The sequence below is a fragment of the Pinus tabuliformis genome, chromosome 3_1 (genome assembly GCF_031772625.1).
Source record: "Pinus tabuliformis cultivar Carrire ecotype Pingquan chromosome 3_1, CPIR1, whole genome shotgun sequence".
Classification (NCBI taxonomy): Eukaryota; Viridiplantae; Streptophyta; class Pinopsida; order Pinales; family Pinaceae; genus Pinus; species Pinus tabuliformis.
In genome coordinates this window covers 171,589,711-171,615,566 of record NC_142301.1, presented here as the reverse complement: position 1 = coordinate 171,615,566, position 25,856 = coordinate 171,589,711, and the positions used below count along the sequence as shown (strand labels likewise).

The window sequence follows — 25,856 nt, the reverse complement described above, 5'->3', positions numbered from 1 at the left end:
AAATCAAGATCTATAGCTTCACCACATAGCTTCTTGAAATTCATTTCCATTGGAGAATTAATGGACTTGCATTATGTCATACCAAATCATTCCAGTAGCTTGACAACATGTTTTCCTTGAGAAAGGAAAATCTCACCAAGTCTCTGCCATATTTCAAGACCCAGAAAGTAGTGCATCAAATGAATATCGTTCATTTCAAATTCAAAAGCTAACTCCCTCTTACATTGGAGGATAAGTGGTTCACCACCAGTCAAAAATAAATCTTAAACATATAATACCAAAATCAAAAGGCATACCTTGGACTGTCTTGAAGTAAAGATTTGGATCAACATTACTTCTAGTAAAACCAAGCTTCATCACGAAGCTACCAATGCGGGCATACCAAGCTCTTGGAGCTTGCTTCAAACCATAGAGGGATTTCTTCAATCTGAACACGAGTTTTCTGGTCATGTACTTTAAAGCCTTGTGGTTGCTCCACAAATACTTCTTCCTTGAGGAAGCCATGTAGAAAAGCAATCTTCTCATTCATTTGGTGAAGGGACCATCCTTGGCTAGCAGCTAGAGCCACAATAGATTAGATGGTTGTATAATGGACAACGGGTGCAAAGATTTCATCATAGTCCATTCCCTCTTTCCGAGAGAACTCTCTAGCCACAAATCTAGCTTTTTATTTTTCAATACTTCCATCAACACCATGTTTAATTTTATACAACCATTTAGAAGACACAACATATTTACCTTGGGTCTTGGAACCACTTCCCATATATCATTATGAATGATGGACTCATATTCTTCAGCCATTGCATCTTTCCACACTGGAGCCTTCACAACTTCTTCAAAAGTGCAGGGTTCAACTTTTATAATGTTGCTCATGGCTACAACATATCTCTGGAATTGGCATGGTTTCTTGATTTTTCTGAAGGTTCCTTTGGGAGCAGCATGTCTATCAACATCCTGAAGCTTCCAACTTGGTACTCTTTTCCTTTGGCACATGAAAGTAGACATGGCAATCAAAGATCCTTAAGTGCCCATTTTGTTCTGGGTTATATAGTACAATGGTCTCTTTCCTGATTCCAACTTCTTTGCAAAAGTCTTGAGCTCTTGTCCACTTCATGTCCACTCAATTCATGGGATGGCTCGACACCTTCCTCAATCTTGATACAAAGGACTTGGTTCTCACATTCATCAAATGTACCTGTTGATCCCAGAACAAGAGCAAGAGCAATAGTAGAAAAGTAAACAAACATAATGAAAGTATACCTAGTGATGAGGCAGGTATTTCTTTCTTTTCTAGAAGTGAGAGCGGCTCTTTCATTATCCTTGCACCAACTTCCTCTTAGAGTTTACTCTTCCTGCACTATTCTGCACCTCGATGATCTTCAGGATGTGTTTTTCTTGATCACATTCTCATCAAGAATTTAGTGAAAGAATCATTCAAATATTCATGCAGGAAAAATAACCAAGGATGTATAAAGATAAATTTAAACAAGAATAGTGACAACAAAGAAACAACATAAGACTTGAAAATACTTTGGGATTGAAGGAAGTTCTTAGCTCCCTCTTGATCCTGCCTCTATAGGTTACCACTGTCATAAGTCATGTTATTGGTAGAAGAAACACATCTTCTTAATCACCACTTGGAAAACTCCATCACGATCCACTCTAATCTCAGTTATTTCAGAAACCATCTTTCTCACATGAGGTAATGCTTAATAATGAAGATGAGTGAATTTTTGATGCCACAATTTATATTGATAAATACTTATCATGAATCAATGCATGGATAGGTATTCCATTGATTTTATACAGATCTTCAAATCTTGATCCCAGAGTGAAGGCATGTAATAATAATTATACATATTGACTTCATTGTTTGCAATGATATTAGTTATAATCCATCTTTGATTGTTACAAAAGAGGTTAATTTAGAAAACTATCATTCTTACCTACAACCACTATTGTTAGTAAACTTTAATATCAAAATTACCAAAACCCATAAGATTGTGACCATTCTCATATAATGTGAGAGAGTCAAAATCCTCCTATCTTCAACGTTTGATTTCTATCAATTATTCTTTCATAATCTTCTAAGCATTATACTTGTTTTCAAGACGACATTTTCTTGCACATGCATAAACATAAATAAAACTACTCTTTACTTTTGCATGCATTAACAACTACCAAAACCACAACTATTAAACACATGCAACACCTTAATTACTATCTACAAAATTACTATCATATCTTGAGTCCCTTGAAATTTGGAAGAATGGTGATAGTAAAATTTCAGCAGTAAAATTTCAACAATAAAATTTTAGTGGTAAATTTCAGCAATAAAATTCCAGCAGTAAAATTTCAGCAGTAGATTTCAGCAGTAGATTTCAGCTATAAAATTCAACAGTAAAATTTTAGCTGTAAATTTCAGCAATAATATAGGAGATATTTCAGCAGAAAATGAGTAGCAAGTAAAATGAACAACAAGAGATATTTCGGCAAAAAAGAGAGCTGCAAATGGAACAGAGAACAAGAGGTATTTCAACAGAAAAACAGTTGCCAATGGAGTGGATAACAAGAGATATTTCAGTAGAAAGAGAGCTACAAATGGAGTAGACAGAAAGAGATTCCAGCAAAAAGAAAGCTACAAATGGAGCTTGTCTTCTTGAGTTTGTTTTCACCAAAGCGCTGATACCATGTTGAAATTCTAATGTTCTATGCTGTTACAATCATTTAAATACATAACTTCTTTATGCTGCAAAGTAAATTAAGTAATTGTAGATAAAACATAAACCATATAAAGCATATGCACAATGAAAGACAAACTCAATGAGACACAGAGAAGTTAGGTCAATGACCAGGGCAAAACCCACAAGGGGAAAAACCAACCATATTCTTCTTCTATTAGAAATCAATTGTTCAACAAAGATACAAAGTACAATGAGAGAATGAAGAAGTTCACCCAAATCTAAAGAATGTCTCTAATAGCAGTAGCTGATGCAAAAACTGAATCACTTTGGCTCTCCAAGGTCTGCTCTTACTCTCCAAGTCTTTCTCTCTCACAATCTCCTTCAAGTCTCCCCAACTCTCTCTCAAGTTCGAATTCAAAATGCACAAGTAAGTGAGGTGAAATGATATGAGACTCATATATATAGGAGGGGCAATGAATTATTGACATAAAGGAGGAGCGATACATATGCTTTGAGGAGTTACATATGCCAAAATAGGATTGTAATTTATGCCATAAAGGAGAGGAGTGTAACTTATGCATTTAGGAGAGAAGTGTAACTTATGCATTAAAGAGGTGTAAGAGGAATCTTTTTATGACAAGTCATTGAAGTGTGTAAGAGAGTGTAAGAGGTGCGTAAGAGCATTAAAGAGAGAGAGGAATGAATCCATTAAGATAGAGTGAGTAACATATGAATTAATTGAGGGGAGTTACATATGACATGATTGAGTCTCATGATTGAGAGACTTGAATTTCTTTTTAATAATAATAATAATAATAATGACGATGATTAAGTCAAAATTGAACCATTAGAATTGATTGATGATCAAAAGGGATTTTCCATCAACAATGATTGATTACCAATTGAAGCAAGGTGATTTACTATTTTTAAAAGTCATACTTGAGACTTTCTATTTTTAGAAATTTTATTTTTAGAATTTCTATTTTTAGAAATTATGTTTTTTTAAATTCATCTCCGAGTTGCCAATTTTCAATCGCTGTGGCTTGATAAATAATAGGTTGGTGCCCGTTGATGTAGGAGCCTCCTGTAGGTTGTAGCCTGCAGAAAACTTATGGGAGTTGGAGCTTCCTTGCATGTTGTAACTTGTAGAAAAATTGAGGTAGTAGCCTCCTGTAGGTTGGAGCCTAAAAAAAAACAGATGTAATAAGGGAGTAGGAGCTTGCCTTTGTATCTTTGCATCACAACAATAAGAAAGTCGTGGTTTTCTGCCTTTATGGTTTTCCATTTATATCTGGTTTCCATATGTGTTATTGTTATGTGTTTATGTGATGTTTTGGTTTACTTGTTACTTGCTAATCATAGATTAAATTTGTTGTTCATTATGTGTTAAGTTGCTCATTTAAAAAGTTCAGTTAAAGAGATTAAAGAAAACAAATTACTGTCCATGAATGTATTAAACTGATTCACCCCCCTGTTGATTTGGGGTAGCATCGGATGTGCTCTAGCCACGAAAATTGGTGGAAAGGCTAAAGCACATGAGATCTCCATTACCCAAAAATGGTTTGGGCAAAATCTAACCAGTTTGGGAGATATTAAAATAATTAATCTTTTTAATGTAGTCCCTAAGTTTAAACTTAGGGAAAATAAAATATTAATGTGAATTACTATAAAATTGAGTTCGAATGGTCCAAAAGTCATGGATCAAGCCAGATCTAATCTTAGCTGTTGATTAGGGACTTAATCTCGGCCGTTGAAATGTCAACGAGAAAAGTATAAGAGGAGGCTTGAGGGTCACTTGGAGAACACACCTAGTTGATCAAGAATTCGATTTTTTGGGGCAAGACTTGCTGAGGAAATCGAAGGAGTGATCTAAGTTGCAGCTGTGGGGCAGTGAATATAGAAGCAGAGACGCAGAGAGGGGACTAGGAGCATCAGCGCATAAGTTGGGAGAGGGTTGATGCAGAGTCTCAACTAGAGGCCACGCAGAGGCAACCATGATCTACGCAATGCTAGAAAGAGCCAGCGTGGGAGACACAAAGGCTCCAAAGGCTGATACGGAGCCCCGAGAAGCTGACGCTGGGTCAAATAGGTTGACGTTGGGCCAGAGAGGTTGACGCAGACCCATAGAGGCTGACGTTGGGAGATTTCGTGAGGCAAATTGGGGCTAATATTTGTCTCTGACTGAGAGGTACTACTGCCGAGGGCATTCTCTGTTGGGTGAGCCATTTTTGGCACCTAGATTGTATTCTGAAACTGCTTAATAATAAAACCCTCAGATAGCTGCACCGGTTTTCCCACATTGGGTTTTTCCAGGGACATTAGTCCAAAAATAACGGTGTTACTTGTGTGCTTGTTTTTCCTTCAGTTGATGATCTGTATGTGTTGAGACTGTACTTGTATTTATTTTCAGTATTTACGTGGTAAATAACTTGTTAATTAATAGAAAAAGTAGGAAGAAATAAATCATAAAGTACAGGAAGGATTTCTAACAATTAAACTTAGAAATTCCAACATGGTATCAGAGCGTGGTTGCAAATCACAGGATAACTGAGGGCATCAGCCGAGCATAGCAGCAGCAACAGAAACGACTGTCCCGAGTGACAGAAGCTGTTCCTAGCGGAAAAGCAGCAAGGAAGGGGCAACGCAGTGCTTGCGTCATCAGTTCAAGCCGGGAAGAGGATCAATGCAGTGGCAGAGAGGAGCACACCCGACCTACGCAGTGCCCAATCATCTTTCTCAGTGAGGAAGGATTGACCTTGTGGCTAGGTGGTGCGGATTTTGCTGGTGCCTGGATTGCGTAGAGCCTAGAAGCTCTAACCTTCAGTTTGCTGGGGCATAGGAGGCTGTGGGTAAGTTGCAGAGTGAAGCTGGTGGGGTACTGTGGTCAAAACAGTGCCTAATAGGGCAAGACCAAGGAGGAGGGAGTTGTTGCCGAGGATTTCTAGTGAAGAAATGCGGATCAGTGGTGTAGCTGCACTAATGATCGGAGTGAGGGCATCTCGACATTGGCAGAGGGGTTTCCAGAAGGGAAATTGAGGCTCAGAGGGAGTCACATCGAGAACTTCCAGGAGGGAAGTAGAGAGACTCAGAAGAGTCGAAAGAGGAGCAACGAAATGGCAGTGAATGGCGTAAGAGATCAGGACAGATTGGATGGAGCCTCAAACTTCGTAGTTTGGAAGGCTAGGATCTTGTCCGTTCTAGACAAGAATCGTCTTAAGCACTTCGCCTTGAACACGATAGCGATCCTAGTTGACCCGACTGAGAACGAAAAGTTACCAGGAGGCAATGGCGAGGGCTAAGAGCATCATCCTTGATGGGGTCAAGGACAATGTAGTACCACATATTGCCGAAAAGGACACGACAAATGTGATGTGGAAGGCCTTGACGAAATTGTATCAGCATACTTCCGTGTAGAGGAAGATGCTACTAGAAAATTAGCTGCGGTCATGCCAGATGCAGAAGGGAGAACATATATACGCCTTCCTTAGTCGATTGAAGGGGATCCGGGATCAGCTGACTTCCATAGGGGCCACGTCGGATAAGGAGATGATGGTGAGGACCGCATTGAACGCAGTCTCAGAGGATTGGGAGGTATTTGTCTAGAGCATACTGGGCAGGTCGACCCTTCCAGATTGGGAGGAACTGTGGGCGGCTCTTCATTAGGAAGAGATCAAAAGGCTAACCAAGGTGGGAAGCAGCGGCAAGGAGGTCAGAATCAAGGAGGAGGAAGAGGAGGATGCTGCCCTAGCATCTGAGGGAAAGCAGGAGAAACAAAAGAAGAAGGACCACTCCAAGGTCAAATGTTTCCACTGTGGGAAACTTGTTCACTATGCGAGCCAGTGTCCGAGGAAGAAGAGCAAGGGGGAGGCTTCTGAGACCAAGGCTGCGCTAGCAAGGGCAGAGAAAGAAATGGAGACAGATGATGACTGTGCCATGAGTGCTCATTGGGGAGACATCGAGCTGTAGTCAGACGGACTACAAGCGATGAGGGGCAGGATCTTCGAGGTACCCAACCTCTTGGATTATACCTTGCTACGGGAGCCCTGAAGAGGAATAGCAGGACTGGCGGATGTCGGTAGAGACGGATGCAGATGGAGTGACAAAGGGAGCTACAGTGCAGGTATCCCAGGACAGTGTGAGGCAGCAATGCGAGATGCACAGAGTTAATGCAACAGTGCAGAGGTTAGAGAGGGAGCACTTGTCAGTGACAGAGGGAGCTTCAACATCGGGAGTGTTTCTGGCCTGACGGAGATGTCAGAGTTGGGTGATCAGTTACTTACTTGTCAATAACTCAGTTGCAGTGCAACAGTTAGCAGTGGCAGTGCTATGGGCAGCACGATGCAGCATGGTGAGAGGGGTTGCAGTGCAGATGTAGCGTGGTGAGAGGGGTTGCAGTGCAGATGCAGCAGTGGCAGTGGCAGGGCCATGGGCAACAACACAGATGCAGAGGGAGCTGCCGTAGAGATGCAGCAGTGGCAGTGGCAGGGCCATGGGTAGTAGTACATGATGTAGTAGTGTAGAGGATGTTGGGCAACAGGCCTAACATCAGCATAGGGACCGATGCCGGATGATTAGGGTGATGCTCAGTGAGGAGTATTACTAGAGCACAGTTCTCGCTAAGAGGGAGTGTTGATTTGTGGTAGCATCGAATGTGCTCTAGCCACGGAAATTGGTGGAAAGGCTAAAGCACATGAGATCTCCAATACCCAGAAATGGTTTGTGCAAAATCTAACCAGTTTGGGAGATATTAAAATAATTAATATTTTTAATGGAGTCGAAAAGAAAATATTAATGTGAATTAATATAAAACTGAGTTAGAATGGTCCAAAAGTCATGGACCAAGCCAGATCTAATCTTAGACATTGATTAGGGACTTAATCTCGGTCATTGAAATGTCAACGAGAAAAGTATAAGAGGAGGTTTGAGGGTCACTTGGAGAACACACCGAGTTGATCAAGAATTCGATTTTCTGGGGTAGGGCTTGCTAAGGAAATGGAAGGAGTGATCTGAGTTGCAGTTGAGGGGCAGTGAATACAGAAGCAGAGAGGGTACCGGGAGCATCAGCGCAGAAGCTGGGAGAGGGTTGATGCTGAGCCAGCTAGAGGCCACGCAGAAGCAGTGAGAGGGCACGCAAAGGCAGCCAGGAGTTGCACAATGCCAGAAAGAGCCAGCGTGGGAGATGCAGAGGCTCCAGAGGCTGACGCAGAGCCCCGAGAGGCTGACATTGGGCTAGAGAGGTTGACACAGACCCTAGAGGCTGGCGTTGGGAGATTTCGTGAGGCAGATTGTGGCTGATATCTGTCTCCGATTGAGAGGTACTACTGCTGAGGGCATTCTCTGTTGGGTGAGCCATTTCTAGCACCCAGATTGTATTCTGAAACTGCATAATAGTAAAACCCTCAGATAGCTGCACCGGTTTTCCCGCATTGGGTTTTTTCGAGGACATTAGTCCAAAAATAACGGTGTTACTTGTGTGCTTGTTTTTCCTTTAGTTAATGATTTGTATGTGTTGAGACTGTACTTGTATTTATTTTCAGTATTTACATGGTAAATAACTTGTTAATTAATAGAACAAGTAGGAAGAAATAAATCAGAAAGTACAGGAAGGATTTCTAACAGTTAGAATTAGAAATTCCAACACCCCCCCTTCGGTTTAGTCAAATTTTCATTAGTTGGTATTAGATCCTGTTCCTTCTATGTAAGCCTAACAACTTGAAGGTAGACTGGGTTAAGTCATGGACTATCAAAGTGTATCTGTGCTAAGTGCAACAAACTTTCATGAATGGAGAGATAAGGTAAAATCTGAACTAATAGCTTATGGACCTAGTGTATGGAAGTTAGTATGTGATGGTTACTGTGAAAACTCTCCCTCTGTGCAAGAATAATAGTGGAATGCTAAGGAAAAATGTGTAATGTATAACAATGTTCATAATAAGGGTCTTTATACAATAATAGATTTAAATTCTGCAAAAGAAATCTTGGAGACTACAACTCATGCATGAAGCAGAGACTAGTAGCAACAATGCAAAAAATGAAAAGAGAAAGAGGAAGAAGAAAAAGCCCTGTCAAAAGGAAAGTGTTTAGTTAAATGAAACCTCTGCATGTGTGAATATACTTGAATCTCATGAAGAAAAGATAGATGAACATCAAGCTAGGCTTGACTTAACATTGGCTAAAATAGATAGACTAAGAATGAAAATAAAGACATGAAGAAACTTGTGCAGATATGTGATGAGAGAGAGCATCAGTACAAGGAAGAAATTGTTAATTTGAAGCCACAACTTGAAGAGGCAAGGAGAATAGAAGAGATGATGAATAGTCAGCGAAAGGAGAAAGAGGTATAGTGTGAAAGATTAGAGGCTGAGATGGTCTCAGCTAGAAGTGAGTTAGATGAAAAGAAAACTTTGTTTAAAAACCTAGAAGAGGGGATTGTCTCTATGAAGAACTTAGAAAAGCCAACAATTAAAGAGGACATTGCATCAAAAAGACCTATAGAATAAGAAGCCAACAACAACATTTGTAAATAAGTAAATAAAAACAAGTAACAACATCAAGAACCAAAGAATAAGGTGAAGAAGGGGTCCTTTGCAAGAAGCTCATCTACTCCTGGAAATGAGTTGAGAAAATTTGGAAGATCACAAATGAGATTCTTTGCTTCCCCTAAAAGATATCAAGTGTTTTTCTTGCCATGAACCTGGACATGTTGTAGTAGAATGTAAGAGAAAACAAATCAAAACTAATCAACAGAAGATGCAACAAACAAGAAGGCTCCCTCAAACAAAGAGAAGACAACCATTCACCAGGTACACAAATCATTTCTATGGTTACTGTTATTTGTGTAATGAATTTGGACATAAAGATATTGAATGTAAACTTTATGTAAAGAGGAATATGAGCACAAAAATATACACACCATTTTCAACATTTCTTGGTCATATAAGGTGCTGTTTATGTAGCAACCTTGGGCACATTGCCAATGACTGCAAGCTGCCTAGTACCCTAAATAAATCTAGACAGAAGATGGACGCCACTGCAAGCAGACCAAACAATAAGTCATAAAGAAATGTAGATAGTAGAAGGAAACCCCCTAAAGTGTGGAAGAGGAAGAAAAAGGAGCAACATTTGACTTCAAGGACAAATTGAAATCAGCTTGGCCTCACGGGGAGCTGCTCAAGAAGGCAATAGAGAACATAATCTAGAGCAACAATTATGGAATGTGAAGTCTCTCAGGGGGATAGCAAGGACATGGTTTGTCCAAAAACAATACAAGTATATGGTATGTGTTGGAAATTGGGAGGTTTTTATCTTAGTAACAAATTTCCATTAAATGATAATTACTTGTGAATCTGCCAACATTATTATTGTTATTATTTCTTTCTTCATCAAGCAATTACCATAAAACATGAAGATCACATAAGACAATATAGCACAAGATATTGGCTCCAAGACAGGGCAAAATCCCTTCAAGGGGAAAACCCAAAAAATCTCTTCTTATAGAATCATATCAAATGAGATATCCAAGACCCATAATCACATATATTCCTCCTCTAGATGCCAAGCCGAAACTTCTTTTTAGCAGATTCACTAACAAGAAAACCAACAACATGAGATGTACCAAGGCAGATCTTCTTCCAGACTTAGACCTTCTTGAGCTCTTCTATCTTCTCTTCAATATTTCAGACCAAAACCATCCAAGTGTGTATTGGCTATAGTTTGTGAACATTTTTATCTCAAATTTATTTCTCGCCATTATCATGATTTAACTGAATAATCTGGCTAATTTAGAGCTATATTTTTTTACCCAAGAGCGAAGTTTTACTCATACCCTTTGGGTGAACTAATATGTAAATTTTGTAAATATTTTTATATATTTTCTAACCCTCATTATATATAATTTTATATCGCTTGTGTATACTTGTGTCTATTCTTCTTGGCTTGCGCTGATCTAGCTAGAAAAGAGGGTTTGGGCTTGGAATTTTTTATAGTTTTCTTGCAAGTGAACACTTGGGATTTGGAGAGATTCACGTCAATTTTTGTAGCCGTAAGCCTAAAATTGCTCAGGCTTTTAAGCCGTTAATTTGCCTTCTAAACCCTTGCTCAAATCTGCCTCTAGGAGGCTAGACAACTAGGGTTTCAAGCCTTCTCAAATTCGATCTTGGGATAGATTTGTCATTGGAGGCTTGGAGATCAAAATCAAAATATTTTAGAGGGTCATCTTCATTTTGGAGGCTCCTTTCCCTTAGCCGCAAGCATTAAAGGGTCCCTCTTTGTATTTTGAGTGAAAACCCTTGAGGGTTTTGAAAGAATCATATTGTTTGAGGAGAAATTCAAGTTCAATCATATATTAAGGCTCTTAAATTTAAGATAATACCTTTTTAGGCCTTTCTCTATTTGGCTGTGAGGATTAGAGGGTCTTTCCCTCTCTCTTGTGCGCATATTTCTTCATCCTGGATTGTTAAGGGTTTGAGCGAAAATTCTCGGAGGATTTGGAGTTGTATTGTGAGGAATTTCATTCTTATTCATTGCTATAGCCTTGTGAAACTTCTCATTGGTATCTTGTATCTTAAGGAGGGATGTTTCTTTTTCAAAGATCTATATTCTTGTAAACCCTGTTCAAGGGTTTGAAACCGTCTTTTATTGTCTAAGAGGGTCTCTCTTGTAATAATAAAAAAAGGTTTCTTCTTGAGGGAGCTTGGGATTTTCCCACGGTATCCCTTCTCCTCATTTGGTAGGAGAGCTCCGTGATTGCTTAGTCACTAACTTGCTAGATTAGTGTTTTTTTTGGTGCATTAGTAGATTTAGTTTCTAATCTTCTAACCTACTCATCATTTAATTAGCTTGGTTTGATACTAATTGATCTAATTTTCATTTGGGTAACTATTTTCTTAATATCACTTGCATTTTATTTAAAGTAGTCTCTCTCTAACATTGAAACCTGATTGGTATTGCTTATTTTGAATAGCTTGATCTTGTTTACTTGTGCCTCATTGTGTAGTTTACATTTGCTTCGTTGATCTAAACACTCTAAATGAACATTTATTTATTGATCAATCAAGTAAAGTGGGATTTCACTAGTGACATATTTAAAACATTTTACTCTTGAAGCATTTTGTTCAAGTTATTGATCTCATTGAATCACTTGTTTTAGATCTCATTTCTCTAATTTGCACTTTGAATCTCTAAAATTTCCCACCAAGCATAAGCTTGGTTGATAGAAATTTTCAGAAACTTCCCTAACTGTCATTCAATTTTTTAAACTTGAGTTTTGAACAAAGGTTAAAACATGTGACCTCATAGTTCTCTTGTGGCTGAGCCCTTGTAGGAACAAAGACATGTGGGTTGTCTTGACGTCTAGGCGGGTATTGTTAATGATGGACCAATGCCTCCTCGTCCTAGCCTTCTTGCAATTCACCTCTCTTTACCAAGTTTTGAGGAATTGAGGGGAAGTTCTCACCATAGATTAGACATTTAATAAAATTTACCAAGACCACTTTGTTTCACACACATAATAACATTGTTTCACTTTACAATTAATTAATGTGTAAGTTGAGTTGTAAGCATTTCTTTTACTTGTGAGCATTGTGCTTTATTACTCTTGTACTTGTCATTTAAATTATATGCTCATTGTCCTTTGATATCATTCTATCTTATTGGAGCATCTCTCTTAAAACTACAAGTATAAGCTCTATTTATCTTGCAAATCTTTCTATTGCTCATATCTCAATATTATACTTGATCTATTGTGATATCGTTTTACGGACGCTTGTCTTGCAGCATTATTATTCATGTAACTTGAAAGATCATTTCATTTGCAAGTATCATAATTTATCTTTGAGCATTATCTAAAGGCATTGGTCTCTCATATTTTATCTTGCTGGATGTCTTGTTGATTTCATTGAATCTATCTCATTTACATCTGCATACTCATTAATATTTATACTTGCTAATTAATCTTTAAATTCAAGTGATATTGAATGCTAATTGCCTTGCCTATTATCTCCTAGGCCTTGTTATCCTTAACAAGTTTTCCTTTAATTTTATCTTTAGGGACTGCCCCCCTTGACTTAGCTAGGAGAGGGTCTAAACGGAGAGTGTTGGGAATAGGTGACAACCCCTTCTTTGAGTGTTGTGCCTTGAAGACTACACCTTGTGGGGTTGAAAACTTTTCCCACATTTAGGTGTACATCTTAGGTGACAAAAACACATTTAGGATAAACTTCCTCAACTATCATTCAATCTCTCTAAATTTGAGCTTGGAGCAAATGTTAAAACATGTAACCCCGCAGTTCTCTTGTGGCCGAGTCCCTTGTAGGAACGAAGGCACACATGTTGTATTGAAGTCCTAGGGTGGCATCGTTAATGAGGCCATTGCCTCCTCATCCTAGGCTTCTAGCAACCACCTCAATCCTTACCAAGTTGAAGGAATTGAGGGGAAGTCAAACCTTAGATTAGGCATTTAATTAAAATATACCAAGACCACTCTTTATTTCACACACTCACATACATATTTGTTTCATCTTGCATATAATTGATTATTATACAAGTTGGGTTGTGACAATCACATTGACTTGCAAGCATTTTGTTTTATGTCCTTAATGTTATATCATATTTGAGCAATCTATCTTTAAAGTACAAGTTTTATTTTCTTGCAAGCTCTATTTATATTTTGCTGCTCATTTCTCAAAGTTGTATATAATCTTGATTCACTAAAAATTGTTTTGCAACTTCCTATTCTTGTAACTTGAAAATCATATTTCATTGCAAGTATTGTGATTTTTCCTTGAGCATATATTTCTTGCAAGTTATATTTAAAGGCACTGGGCTCTTGCAATTTGTCTTGCAGGATATCTTGTTAAATTAATTGAATCTATATTGTTGATATTTATATTTGCTAAATCAATTTCTAATTTTATTTCGAGTTATATTGAATGGTGAATGCCTTACTAACCTTCTCCTAGAACTTGTTATCTTTAACAAGTTAGCCTTTAGAATCGTTTTAGGGACCATCCCCCTTAGCTTGGCTAGGAGATAGCTTAAACTGAGAGAGTTGGGATCAGGTGACAACCCCTTCTCTGAGCATTTCTCCTTTAAGGCCACACCTTGTGGGATTAGGGACTTTTTCCATATTAATCTAGGTGTGCATCTTAGGCAACAACAGGTCCTTCACAGTGCAATAGATTTGAGGGCGCACACTCCATGCCTTCACTACACATGATGCCCAAGCCGTACTACACTTCCAGAGAGGAGTGATGACCTTGTAGATGCGGTGTTGCCCCTCTATGAGTTTAAATAAATAATTTGAAAAAACATAATCCATAGCATGTTGGAATGTTGCTCTAGCATTTATTCGACCAAATGACATGCACCTATATGAAAATGTACCCCAAGGAGTGGTAAAGGCAGTCTTATACCTTTCCTCTTTAACAACCAGTCCCTGATTGTAAAATTGTCCAGCATGGACATCATACCTACACCTGTTACATCTTGGAGAACACACTTCATGTTGAGTAAAGGATAATTATCTTTAATTGAAGCAAGATTCAAATTACGAAAATCAATGCATATGTGAATCTCTTACCTGTTATTTGAGGCACTGGTTACATTTTATATAAACTAAGATATATTATCAGATCGAGGTATTTTTCCCTAAACAGGGATTGAACAATATCTTTACTATTGTTTTGAATTTCTGTCCAAGGGTGTACTTATGGAATTTTCTTGTTAATTTCTCTTATATATTCATTGTTGAAATTATCAAGCTTATAGCGGAATAATGAGTTTCTCATCCTTTCACTTTCCTTCCAAAGAAGTTTTTATATGCAGAGGTCTACGAAGTATTTTCCTGTGAAGTAAACAATATCTGTACCATTGTTTTGAATTGCTGTCCACAGAATGTGATTACAACTTTCATAGTTAATTGCTTTACTATTTGTAGCAGAATGATGAATCTCCCATCTCTCACTTTTCTTTCAAAGAAAATTTTAACTGCAAAGACCTGATGTATTTTTCTGTTTGAATCCACTAAATGCCTTCAACTACTGAGGCTAAGTTTGACATGATTTTGATGACGCAGCTTAAAATGTTTTTTTCTACGGTGACTTTTGCAAAACCAAAGAGCAGCCGTAATTCCAGTATAGGTAAGCCTTTCACATTTGGAGTCATTATTGTTCATGGCAAAGCATAACAAAATGAAAAATTACGTGCATCAGAAAAGAGAAACTAGCAAATGTCATATCAAGGTTAGGAACATCTAGCGCTGGACATATCTCTCATGTTTGGGAAAAAAATCATAATTATTTCATTGTATAATTTTAATTTATTTGTATTTTTGAGAGAGAATGTAAATAATATTGACCATCTGATGAGAACTCGGTTAAAATGTGGAAAGAGGTTGAAAACATTGTAATATATGCTTTAGATTTTCTTCTTTTTCTCTTTATTCTCATCCTATTTTCCTTATTGGGATGGATCTTATTTAGAAAAATTGAAAAGTGATAAAAGTGTTGATTTTTGTAGCATCGGGAGGTATTCCTGCATGCCTAAGTCGGGCTTGAAGAAAAATAAAAATAAATTTATTTTTGGGGCATCAGGTGGCCCAAGAAGACAAGTCGACCTAGCCACTTGAAAGGGTTTGTCCTTTGGGCTAATTGACCCCCATTTGACAAGTATATATACACGATGTGACACTTCATTTTCATCATCAATCATTCAACATCTTCTCTCTTCTAGATAAGTCTTACGTGTGACATAAAGAGGCCAAGTTGATTGGAGTTTTACCGAGTAATCAGTTTGAATGTTGACTAGAGTTGACCACAGATTGGTCGTAGGGGCCGCAATGCCGAAATTTGACCGCAGTTTGACTGTTTGACCAACATTGAATTTTGTGTATTTTGTCTGGTTTGACCAGCATTGACTTGCTGGAATTTGACCAGGTTTGACTGGTGATTTGACTTGGATTTTAGCACAGATTTCTAGACAAATTGGATTTGTAAACCTTGCTGAAGAATAATTTCTCCTAGAAGAAAAGTTGTTGGGTTTTCTCCCAAGGTTGGGTTTCCTAGGGTAAAATTGTTGTCTCTATTGTGCATGGCTATCTTTCTTTGATCTTCACTATTTCCTATACATTTATTGTTGATATTTTCTGAAGTGTAATTGCTCAATGATATCAGTGGCATAAGAATACTGTGTGAAGAATCATTAGGTAGTAATTATCTGGCAAAAAATAGTATTCTATTATGCTCTTGTAGAAAATTCAACATGGTTTTAAAGCCTTCTTGTTGAAAGAGCAGCCATTGAAGTTAAGCCTATGAGACACATGTTCAACAACTTGACTAGATTTTTGATCTTACTAAATGATGCCAAGTCTTAGAATGAAAGACATTTGATGAAGGAAGCCATTCCAGAGCTAGAGGGAGTTGATGAGAAAGTGTTTGACTCTGCTCTTTTAGGCACTATTACCAATAGCAGTGATGTTTGGTGGGTGGACAGTGGTGCTTCTAGGCACATGACATGTTTCCGATATTCTCTCACTGATTTGACAAAAAGAGATTCAACATTTTAGGTAGAACTTGGAGATAATACCAAGTATAAAGTGAAAGGAGTTGGGTCAACTTCGTTTTAGCTGGAGTCCAAAGATTCACTACACATGAGAGATGTTTTGTATGTTCCAGGATTGAAGAAAAATCTGCTCTCTATCTCAGCATTGGAAGATAGGGGTTTTCAAGTTGCATTTATGGATGGTCAAGGTCTTATATGGCCTAAGGAATCAAGCATGGACTCAACAGAAGTAATTGGTGTTTGAGAGGGAGTTCTATGCAAACTGATAGGATGACCAATTCAGGCATTGGTACATGACAATATGAGTTTATGTGAGTTATGGCATCGAAGATTTTCTCATCTGCATTACAAGGCTTTACTTACATTGAGGCAGATGGTTATAGGTCTTCCAAAGGGATCTTTTATGAATAGTGATAAGAGATCCAAAGTTGTATTGGATCTAGTACATTCAAATGTATGTAGACCTATGACTACATCCTCCTTGGGTGGTTACTTATACTACATAATGTTCATTGATGATTTCTCCCGAGAGACTTGGATCTACTTTATGAAGACCAAGGATGAGGCCTTCAACAAGTTTTAGGAATTCTAGGCTCAGGTCAGATAATGGAGGAGAGTATACTTCTAGATACTCTAGTGATTTCAGCAAGGAGGTAGGGATCAAGAGGGAGTGGGTCATAACTTACAATCCTCAACAACATGCAGTTGCAGAGAGGAAGAACAAGACTATTGTGGAAGCAGTGAAGTAATGATTCATGGTCAAGATCTACCAGAACTTGATTTATGTTCAGAACTTGATTTCTTATCAGATATTGGAGGACAAGACTCCTGAGAAGGCATTCATAGGAGTGAAGCCACTAGTCAGTCATTTGAGGATTTTTGGTTGTCCAGTACATGTTCACGTGCCCGAGGAGAAAAGGAAGAAGCTAGAACCTTCTTGGAAGAAGGGTACTTTTGTGGGATATAGCGAGACTTCGAAGGCCTACAAAGCCTATATTCCAAGAGAGCATCATATTGAGGTTAGTCGAGATGTTACTTCAGGAAGTCCAAAGAGTCTCACATCGAGATTGATAATGAGGATTAGGAGGCTTTGAAGGATGCAGGTACAAATCTTTCTATTCCAGTGGTAGTGCCAACCAAAATCGGGATTTCCCATGTAGTGCCAACCCTAAAGCTAATGGCCAATAATGGAGATCCCACGGGACTAGGGTACAAGGTTAACTAGGAAATTGGGCACTGGAGACAAAAGTACAGATCAGTGTTGTGGGGGAGCGCCCCCCCCGGTCCTGCTCCCAATCCGCGCTCTGGGCAGGAGCGACTCAGGAGTGGGTCGGGAGCGCGCTCCCTAAAAAAATTTCGCTCCCTACCTTTTCGGGAGCGATTTCGGGAGCGTTTTGCCTTTTTTGCAATTTTTTTTTGTAGTAATGTTTGAAATGCAATTTTTTTTGAAAGAAACAAATAATTTTTGAGTGGGGCAGCTTAATGATCAAGTCTAGGCCCTAGTATTGATATGCTATTCATGGTAATGTTAAATTCTTAAAGTAAAAGTGACATTCTCCTTAATATTCATTTTCATCCTTTTACTTAAATTTTTAACATTACCATGAAATGACTCAGGATGTTTGAGAGTGGTTCCGGCCTCATTGGATTTCATATGGAGAAAGTAGAATTTTAGATTTCATTCAAAATCCAGCAGACTTATCAGTTTTTCAGGATTTCAGGATTGGGGGATTGCAATGTTTCCATTGAATTTTGTCATGTATTAGGGTATGGAACTCGTATTTAATCAAGAGCACCAATCCCTCTATGTACCTTGATGTTAGTGACATTGGTTGTCGAACCCCTCTATCATGACCCTCCTAAAAATGTACACATCACTCAAACAAAATCTTGACTTGACATGCTATGCTTGTTCTATCTTATGTTAATGCTTAGAGGGTGATATTAATGACAAAGATCCCTATACAGATACAGAGGGAATGATAAAGATACCTCTGGATATTAATGCTTAGAGGGTGATATTAATGACAAAGATCCCGATTTTCCAACAAGACTAAAAAATTAGACATTTCTCGTGGTGGCAAGAGGCCCAAGCTTAAGAAATAGATAATAGATTTACTTCTCTTTTCTAGTTTCTAGTAGCTTTTATAACTATTGACTCTTTCATATTTATGATGATATTTTTTAAACAATATATGACAATTTAAGTTTGAAGTTGGCAATTATAACTCATTAGTAATGAATTATGAATATGATGCTTCATGAAAGTTGAAAGTTGTTTCATTTCATTTCATTTTATAACATTTCATTTCATGTTAGATATTATTTGTTGTAATGGTTACACTTAGCTTACAAGTACAACTTTGGTGATCAATGATGATAAATGTTATATATTGAATTTTGAAAGCTTGAAACTTTAAGATTGATGAATCATGAGACTCAATATGTTGTATGTTACTATGTTACTAACTTGTGGACGTGGTTGATGAAGATTATAACTTCTAGATGATTGTTGTTGTATGGTTCAATCTATGTTTTTTAATATCTAATTCGTTATTCTACATGTTTTTGTCGACATATATGTATATATATATATATATATATTATATATATATAACGCTCCGGGATTCGCTCCCAAACTGGGAGCTTCTGAAAATGTCGCTCCCGCTCCCCGCTTTCACTCCCACTCCCAAGTAACATTGGTACAGATCTAGCAGACTCTTTCTATCGAATCCCCCCACCAATCGATGCTCAAAAGTGCCCATGACAAGTAAGGAAAATGACTTAACCATACCAATGAAAAGGCATACCTTCGGGGTTGGGAGGCCCACCTTCAAACATACGATCATAACAGATGGGCGAGGGACCACATGGCTGGCTCTGGTGGTGGAGATAATGGCACATTGAGCTATCTGGTGGCTGCAAGGGGCTGTTGGTTGCCGGCTAGGAACCATCTAGGAGAAAATTTTTCTCCTATGCATACTACCCATAGGTGGTGGGTAACAATTACATGATGCAAAAATCCAAACTTAGCCTTTAAAGTTGAGGCTGTACATTGAAGGTTCCAAAATCAACCTTTATACATGAGGCTATATGTGCTAAAACTGAAATAAAACTTGAACTAAAGACAAATATTGACTACATGTTAGTAATCATAGCAATCCGCATCCTCAGCAACAAAAATATAGCAAGATTCTTGTCCAACAAAAGAGACAATTCTACTAGTATGTCTAGTTCCGCTTGAATCACCACGAATATCAAAAGCAACAAGAGAGAGCTCTAAGTGTAACTTTTATGAAATTAGCTTAGGAGTGAAATAAACTCTACGAAAAATGCATAATTAAGTGTTTTGGGCCATAGAAGGGACCCACACCCTTCGTGGCCACTTGAGCATGCCTGAAACAACCACTTAACTCATTGAAACGCCGCAATTTTTGGCCCAAATGCCCCCGAAATGCCGCTAGCTATACTGTATGGCATTTTGGAATCGTGAAATGTTGTATGGTAACGCTGTCAATGTTTTGGGGAAGCTTCAGCGAAGTTTTGGCTTTTCGGTATGTTTCCTGTACCAGTACACCACCCACGAAGGTGTTTCATGCAAATATATATATATATATATATATATATATATTAGACTAATATTCTTATAATTGATGTATATGTAATATTAATTATTGTGAATATTATTATTATATATATAATTAATATATTAAATCCATAATCTTATAAGTAATGTATCATTGCATTGAGAGGCTCTCTACAACCTAGTATGGAAGAGATGTTGTAATACCCTGGTTTGTCTTGTCTTGTTATGCAAACAAAAATAATAAAATAATAAAATAATAAAAATAAAAATAAAAATAACCATATGTTAAAATAAAAATAACACATTGACCCATGGTATTCGCCCATGGTATTCATGTGGAATATAGCCTATTTAAAGGGGAAATACTCTTTAAAGGGGAAAAGACCAACCTAGATCCATCTTAACTCTGACTCAACCAAGTGCCGAGAAGGATCAAATCTCATGATGTACAAACCTCTTTTAGAGTGAAAAGAGATTTGATCCCTCTTAGTGCTTGTTTGATTTAGAGTTAAGATGGATCTAGGCTAGGTTAGAAGTATTTAATGTTAATTATATATACATGTTAACATTGATTATTTCTTATTAGTAATTACATAAGCTACTTTATAAATGATGTCACGTTGACCCGTTATTTTAAGATTGCTTGGTGTAAACTTTACTTTTTAACTTTTGAGTGGCTCATAAATTTCACATTTAATTTAACTAGGGCAAATGGGCATGGTTTATAAACACTACCTCTTATATATTTAAGAATCTATGCTCGAAGTTTCATTTCTGAACTCGACAAAACAAGCCGTAAGAGTTGAATACTGTAACTCTCCCGATCCTTCAGTTTTGTGAGATGTCGACTCGAAGGAAATATAGAGAGAGTTATTTATGATTACACGACTCATGGCGAGGAAATACAAAGATTGTGGGGAAGGTAATGCCTAGAATGTCAATCTATCTACCTGCAACAACAATATGATGGGGATTCAATTTTGAGTTCTACATTAACCATAACAATTGAAAAAACCTTTGATGGCAGAGTAATCCATTTATTGCACGTAACCTTGTAAAAATTTGTTGTCTTGTCTATCGTATAGTCCACAAGTTGATGCAAGTAACATGGCATTGTTGTTGACTTGTTGTCCATACAAATCCTAGGCAGATCACAACAAATCTAGATCCAAATCCGTATCTGATTCAGGGATCCAAGAATCTAGCACCTAGGCCTAATAGGTCCTCTAACATAGAGTATGACATTACCCTTGAAGGAAATTCGGCTCACGAGCATGGGCAAGTGGAGGCCTATTTTTATGTTTTATCATTGATTTAGCTATCTTTGGGGTTGGTTTGTGACCTATCCAACTAGTAATCACAATTTAGTATTATTTTAGGGATTTTTAGGCTAAATTAAGGAAATTTGACTTGGTTTCCCTCATATAAGTAGAAGAAAGTCAAATTCTTTTCATTCATTGTTAGATTTGGAGATCAATTCACACTAGCTAGTCTACTCTCTCTTGTCACTATGGAGCACTAGTGTAGCAAACTTCTTGTGGAGGATTTTGTGTTGGGTGGTTCTCTCTCTTGGATGATTTTTGGTGATTCTTTGATGATATGTGCTATTTTCATGTAGGTTATATTCTTCCATCATGTAGTTGTTGATGAATTAGGGTTTAATGATTTTAATTTTTGTTGTTGTTGATGTTTCATGGTTTTAAAATCTACATGGATAAGATTTCCATCAAGTTTCTTTTGAGGAACCTAGGTTTAGCTTCCTCCCTTTGAATCTCCAAAGAAGATACAAGGACACTAGGGTTTAAGGGTGTGAGGAACACGATTTTGTCTTCCTCTTTTTCGTTGAAATGCTTCCATCAATTTTTTATTTCAAAGATTTTTACTCCTAGACTTCATTTTCTTGTGGTTGAGAAAGACACTAATGTTATCTCTTGTGCCAATTCCAGTGCTAAGGTGACAACGGTAACTCTCCCATTGTTGCTCTTGATCTATATTGCTTAGTGAGGCTGTGGATTAGGGTGCTAGATTTTCCAGTAATAGTGACCTAACCACAAAAGTTTGAGCAAGAATGAACATGTAAACTAAAATTGTAGAATCTCTTTTAGTTTGGTGTTCTTCTTGCTCTTGTTGTAAGATGGAGCCTATGATAATTGGCATGTGAATCAGTTAATTTAATCATGTTGTTCTCAAATATAATATGAGCTGCAAATTTGTTTGAAAGGAAAAGCATGCCCAATTTATAACGCCATAACTTCCAACTATGAGCGGTGATCTTGGTCAGTGAGAGCAGTGATGTTGCAAAATTTCACATTGATAAAAAATGGCAGGGGTCATCAACTTGGGAAATTGACAAAATTGGTAAAAATCAGCAAAAAATGAACAAAACTTTCTAAGCTTAAAATCAAACTTGAAGAACTTAGAAAACTTGCCAACTTAAAGAACTTGGAAAAAATGGAAAAAAAATCAGTAAAAATTGAAGGTGTTTGCGACACTATAGAGCAGGGGAATGTTACTAGCTCCAACACAGGTTCAGTTCCTCAAACAAATGACAGGTTTTCCCTTTCAGTGCTTGCGCGCTCCTGCAAGGAGAACATTGTAAAGTGGTAGAGCTGTGGATGTTAAGTCATGCCAAATGGTGTCCCACCTTTTGATAGGTGTTGGATGCTTGACATCTAAGACTCTTAATCATCTTGCCGAGAGTTTCTTTTTTTCCAATTATAAATATCCCAGATCACAGATCTATACGATAAAACAATTGCTGGATGGATGTTCACGCACTTACAAAATCATTTCTTTCATATATGTAGAATATTACAGAAGGTAGTTCTTAAAGGATGCTTCTCGTAAATTCTTTAGATAATTTCTGGGTTACATGTCTGTTTTTAATTGATTGAAGGTTTCAGATATTTAATATTAACAAAAAACTCACATTTGGAATTTGCTCATGTGAATGATAGAGGCATTTGCTGTATGTGAGAACTACAATCCTCCTCAAGGATTTGATCCAAACAACTTGTATAAACTCTTGGAGAAAGCTAGCAATCCGTATGGTGATGATTCAGGTAGCATTCAGTACCGACTTGTCAAAAGAACTTGTAAAGTGATTCTGCATATTTCAACACTGCATCTGTTCTACGATTATGGCTTAAGTTCAGTATATTTTTATCTCCATCTCATCATTACAATAATTTTCTGAGTAATGTTGGAATGGTTTTCAGATTGTTGCAGTGCCTGGCTTGAAGGGCCCAATAAACTTTATATTCCATTTTTAGCATGTGGGGATTTAAGTGGATATGATGCAGATCAATCATATCCGCTTCCAAAAGTTGATGCTGATGGAACTTCTTATCAGAGTCTTGAGCCAGTGCAACCACCTATTGCACCACCTTATAAAACTGCAATTGAATTGAAAAAATCTTCTCATGGCATGAAGGATGTTTAGGGGCTTTTTCTCTTACACAGTTGATCTTTTTGAGCATTTTCCTATGTATTCGACTCCTTTCTTTCGTTTGCAAAGGAGCCAGTCTCTTGTTGCTTCCCTCACCTGATTTTTCCTTTCTGAGTAGGAAGTAAGGAAGATCTCCTCTTCACATTTGTTGCACTGTTAATTTCAACTAACACTGAAAATGACTTTCTAAAAATGTTACGAATATCGTGTTGGTGAATATACTGTCAAGGGTCTGGAAACAGCCTAATCCCCAACACTGGGGAAAAATTGGCAACCTTTACAAAATATTGAAATATTCATTTTTTCTTCTTCAGTATTTAAACATCTAAATCAATCCCCTCCCTCTAGCCCTTTTATGGACAAACTTAACAGTGAATTACCCCTTTGTTCTCAATCCCCTACTTTCCCTCTTCAAAATGAGCAAAAAAATTCCAAAAAAATCCTAACATCTGCTGACTCACTCAATATTTTGCAATTTCTTCTGATATTTGCTGATTTATCACAATGTTTTCAAATTTGAAAATATCGTGGTAGTTTGAATATATCACAATATATTAGAAATTTCTTGAAAACATGATTTGTTCTAGTGATAATATTACTGATTGTGATTTATTGCAATTTGGTGATATATTGTTGATATTTGCAACACTTCTTTCAAACAATTGTTGGCATATTTTTGCTGCTCCATGTGCTAGAGTACCAATTGGTCAGATTGACAGTCATGTAACAAGAGCCATGGATAATGTAGTGATTTGAATTAGTTAAATGCTGGACAGTCTAAATAGCAGTGTTCCACGGGGATGCATCCCCGGGATGTTTTTCTGGTGATGAAACACGACCCCTTTGCAGGGGGGACGGGGGGACGCTAGGGGGACACATAGGCGTCCCCCCAGTTTTTTGTCTAATAATTTTTATAAGACATTAAAAATTAAAAAATATGAAACTATATTAAAACTTAAAACTTGTTAAAACTTAATTTTTTTTAAATGAATAAATAAATTATATTATATTAAAATCTGAAATCTAAAAAATAAAATAAAAACAATATTAAAAATAAAAAATTTAAAGTATATTAAAACTTAAGACTTAGTATATATTAATATTATTTAGTATTTTTTGAGGAATTTACTAGTATTTCATTGCTCAGTGTTTTCTATGTTTATTTTTAGTTTAGTATTCTATGGCTATTTTAGACTTCAACATAATGTCAATGTCATTGTCACATGATGAATTTACATTTTATCGTTTTTGAAAATTTGATGTGCATTGCATAATTTCAATTGTCAAATGATGAATTTATTAATATAATTTAGATGCCTCTTGCATCATGCCAAATGATGAATTTAGAAGGAACATTGCATAATGTCAAATGATGGATTTAATATAGTAATTTACTTTTAGATTTACAATGCAGAAATGTCAAATGATAATTCATAAATGATAATAGTCTAATATGTAATGATGATCATATTTAGTCTTTAGATAAAACATTCATAATTATTAAGATTTTCTATTTAGTTATTGACATATTTTTGGGATTTTATTTTTTTATTTTTATATATTAAATTTTTAATAATTTATACTTTTATAATTTTTATGGCTATGACTTCCCTCCATTTCCCCGAAAAATCCCTAAAATTTGGGGCTGCTTATATACACCCCCTGTGTGTATCCCCATTCCCACGTTTCCCCATCCCGGAAACTCGGTGGAACATTGCTAAATAGTGTATATGAGTTTAAAATGACTAGTATGCATGGACCATGAGTCAATTGACTTAATAATGGCAGTTAATATTTAAAATGTGGGACAATTGTCTCCAAATATCTGCTATCGTTCTTAAGTCATCTATTCCTTTCCATAAAATTATTCAGCAAATATTCATGTTTGCTAGTATGTTGGTTTGAGGGATCTCAGAATACTGAGTTACTAGAGATTTGGCTTGTGCTTATTTATGGTTCTCAATCTGTATTGGTAAAAATTGTGTATATAATGCGGCCAGTTAAAGTTTCTTTAAAATTCTTAATAACTGTTTTAATTTTAATAAGCTGTAATTGCAGAATTTTACCTCACTCCACAGGTGAGTTTTGCTATATCTTACATTGTTAATATGACTTAAGCTCAGTTAGATATTGAATCATATATTCTGTCTCTCTCACTATAATATTCCAAATGCAAAAAAATGGGAATTTCTTAGAATCTAACAAAACAAAATTCCCCACATACAAATTTCCATTCATTTTAACAAAACACTGCCATGTAAAATAAAACAAATAGAACACTGCAAATCAAGAACAAGATGAACAGAAATATTCTCAGCGTTTATTATAATAGATAACTGGGGTTTACACACTAAAACAACTGATCTAGTTGAGATAGAAAAGCAGTCCTCGCGAATCTGCTCCAATGCTGAACTGACTCTCCAAAACTGAACTGAGATGCAACTGCTAAGCTCTCCTATGAATTCTGGATGAATTCACCAAGGGGAGAGATGGGTACTCGCCTACTCTTGTTGAATCGCCTAAGGGTTTTCGTCTTGGGGTTACTAAGGTAGATAAATGTATTCTCCACTCCACATCGAAG

The 25,856-nt window shown here is 37.0% G+C and overlaps 1 protein-coding gene across 2 annotated transcripts in view; it reads left to right on the top strand.

Moving 5' to 3' along the window:
* LOC149186349 (S-adenosyl-L-methionine-dependent methyltransferases superfamily protein) overlaps positions 1-23,591 on the top strand; it is a 242,152-nt gene extending 218,561 nt beyond the window's left edge. For both annotated transcript variants that reach the window (XM_089410976.1, XM_089410975.1), the window contains exons 9-11: positions 14,758-14,821; positions 22,785-22,889; positions 23,046-23,591. In XM_089410976.1, coding sequence (XP_089267102.1) covers positions 14,758-14,821; positions 22,785-22,889; positions 23,046-23,269 — 393 coding nt within the window. In that variant the 3' untranslated portion in view covers positions 23,270-23,591. The remainder of the gene's footprint in view (positions 1-14,757; positions 14,822-22,784; positions 22,890-23,045) is intronic.
* The last annotated feature ends 2,265 nt before the right edge of the window (positions 23,592-25,856 follow it).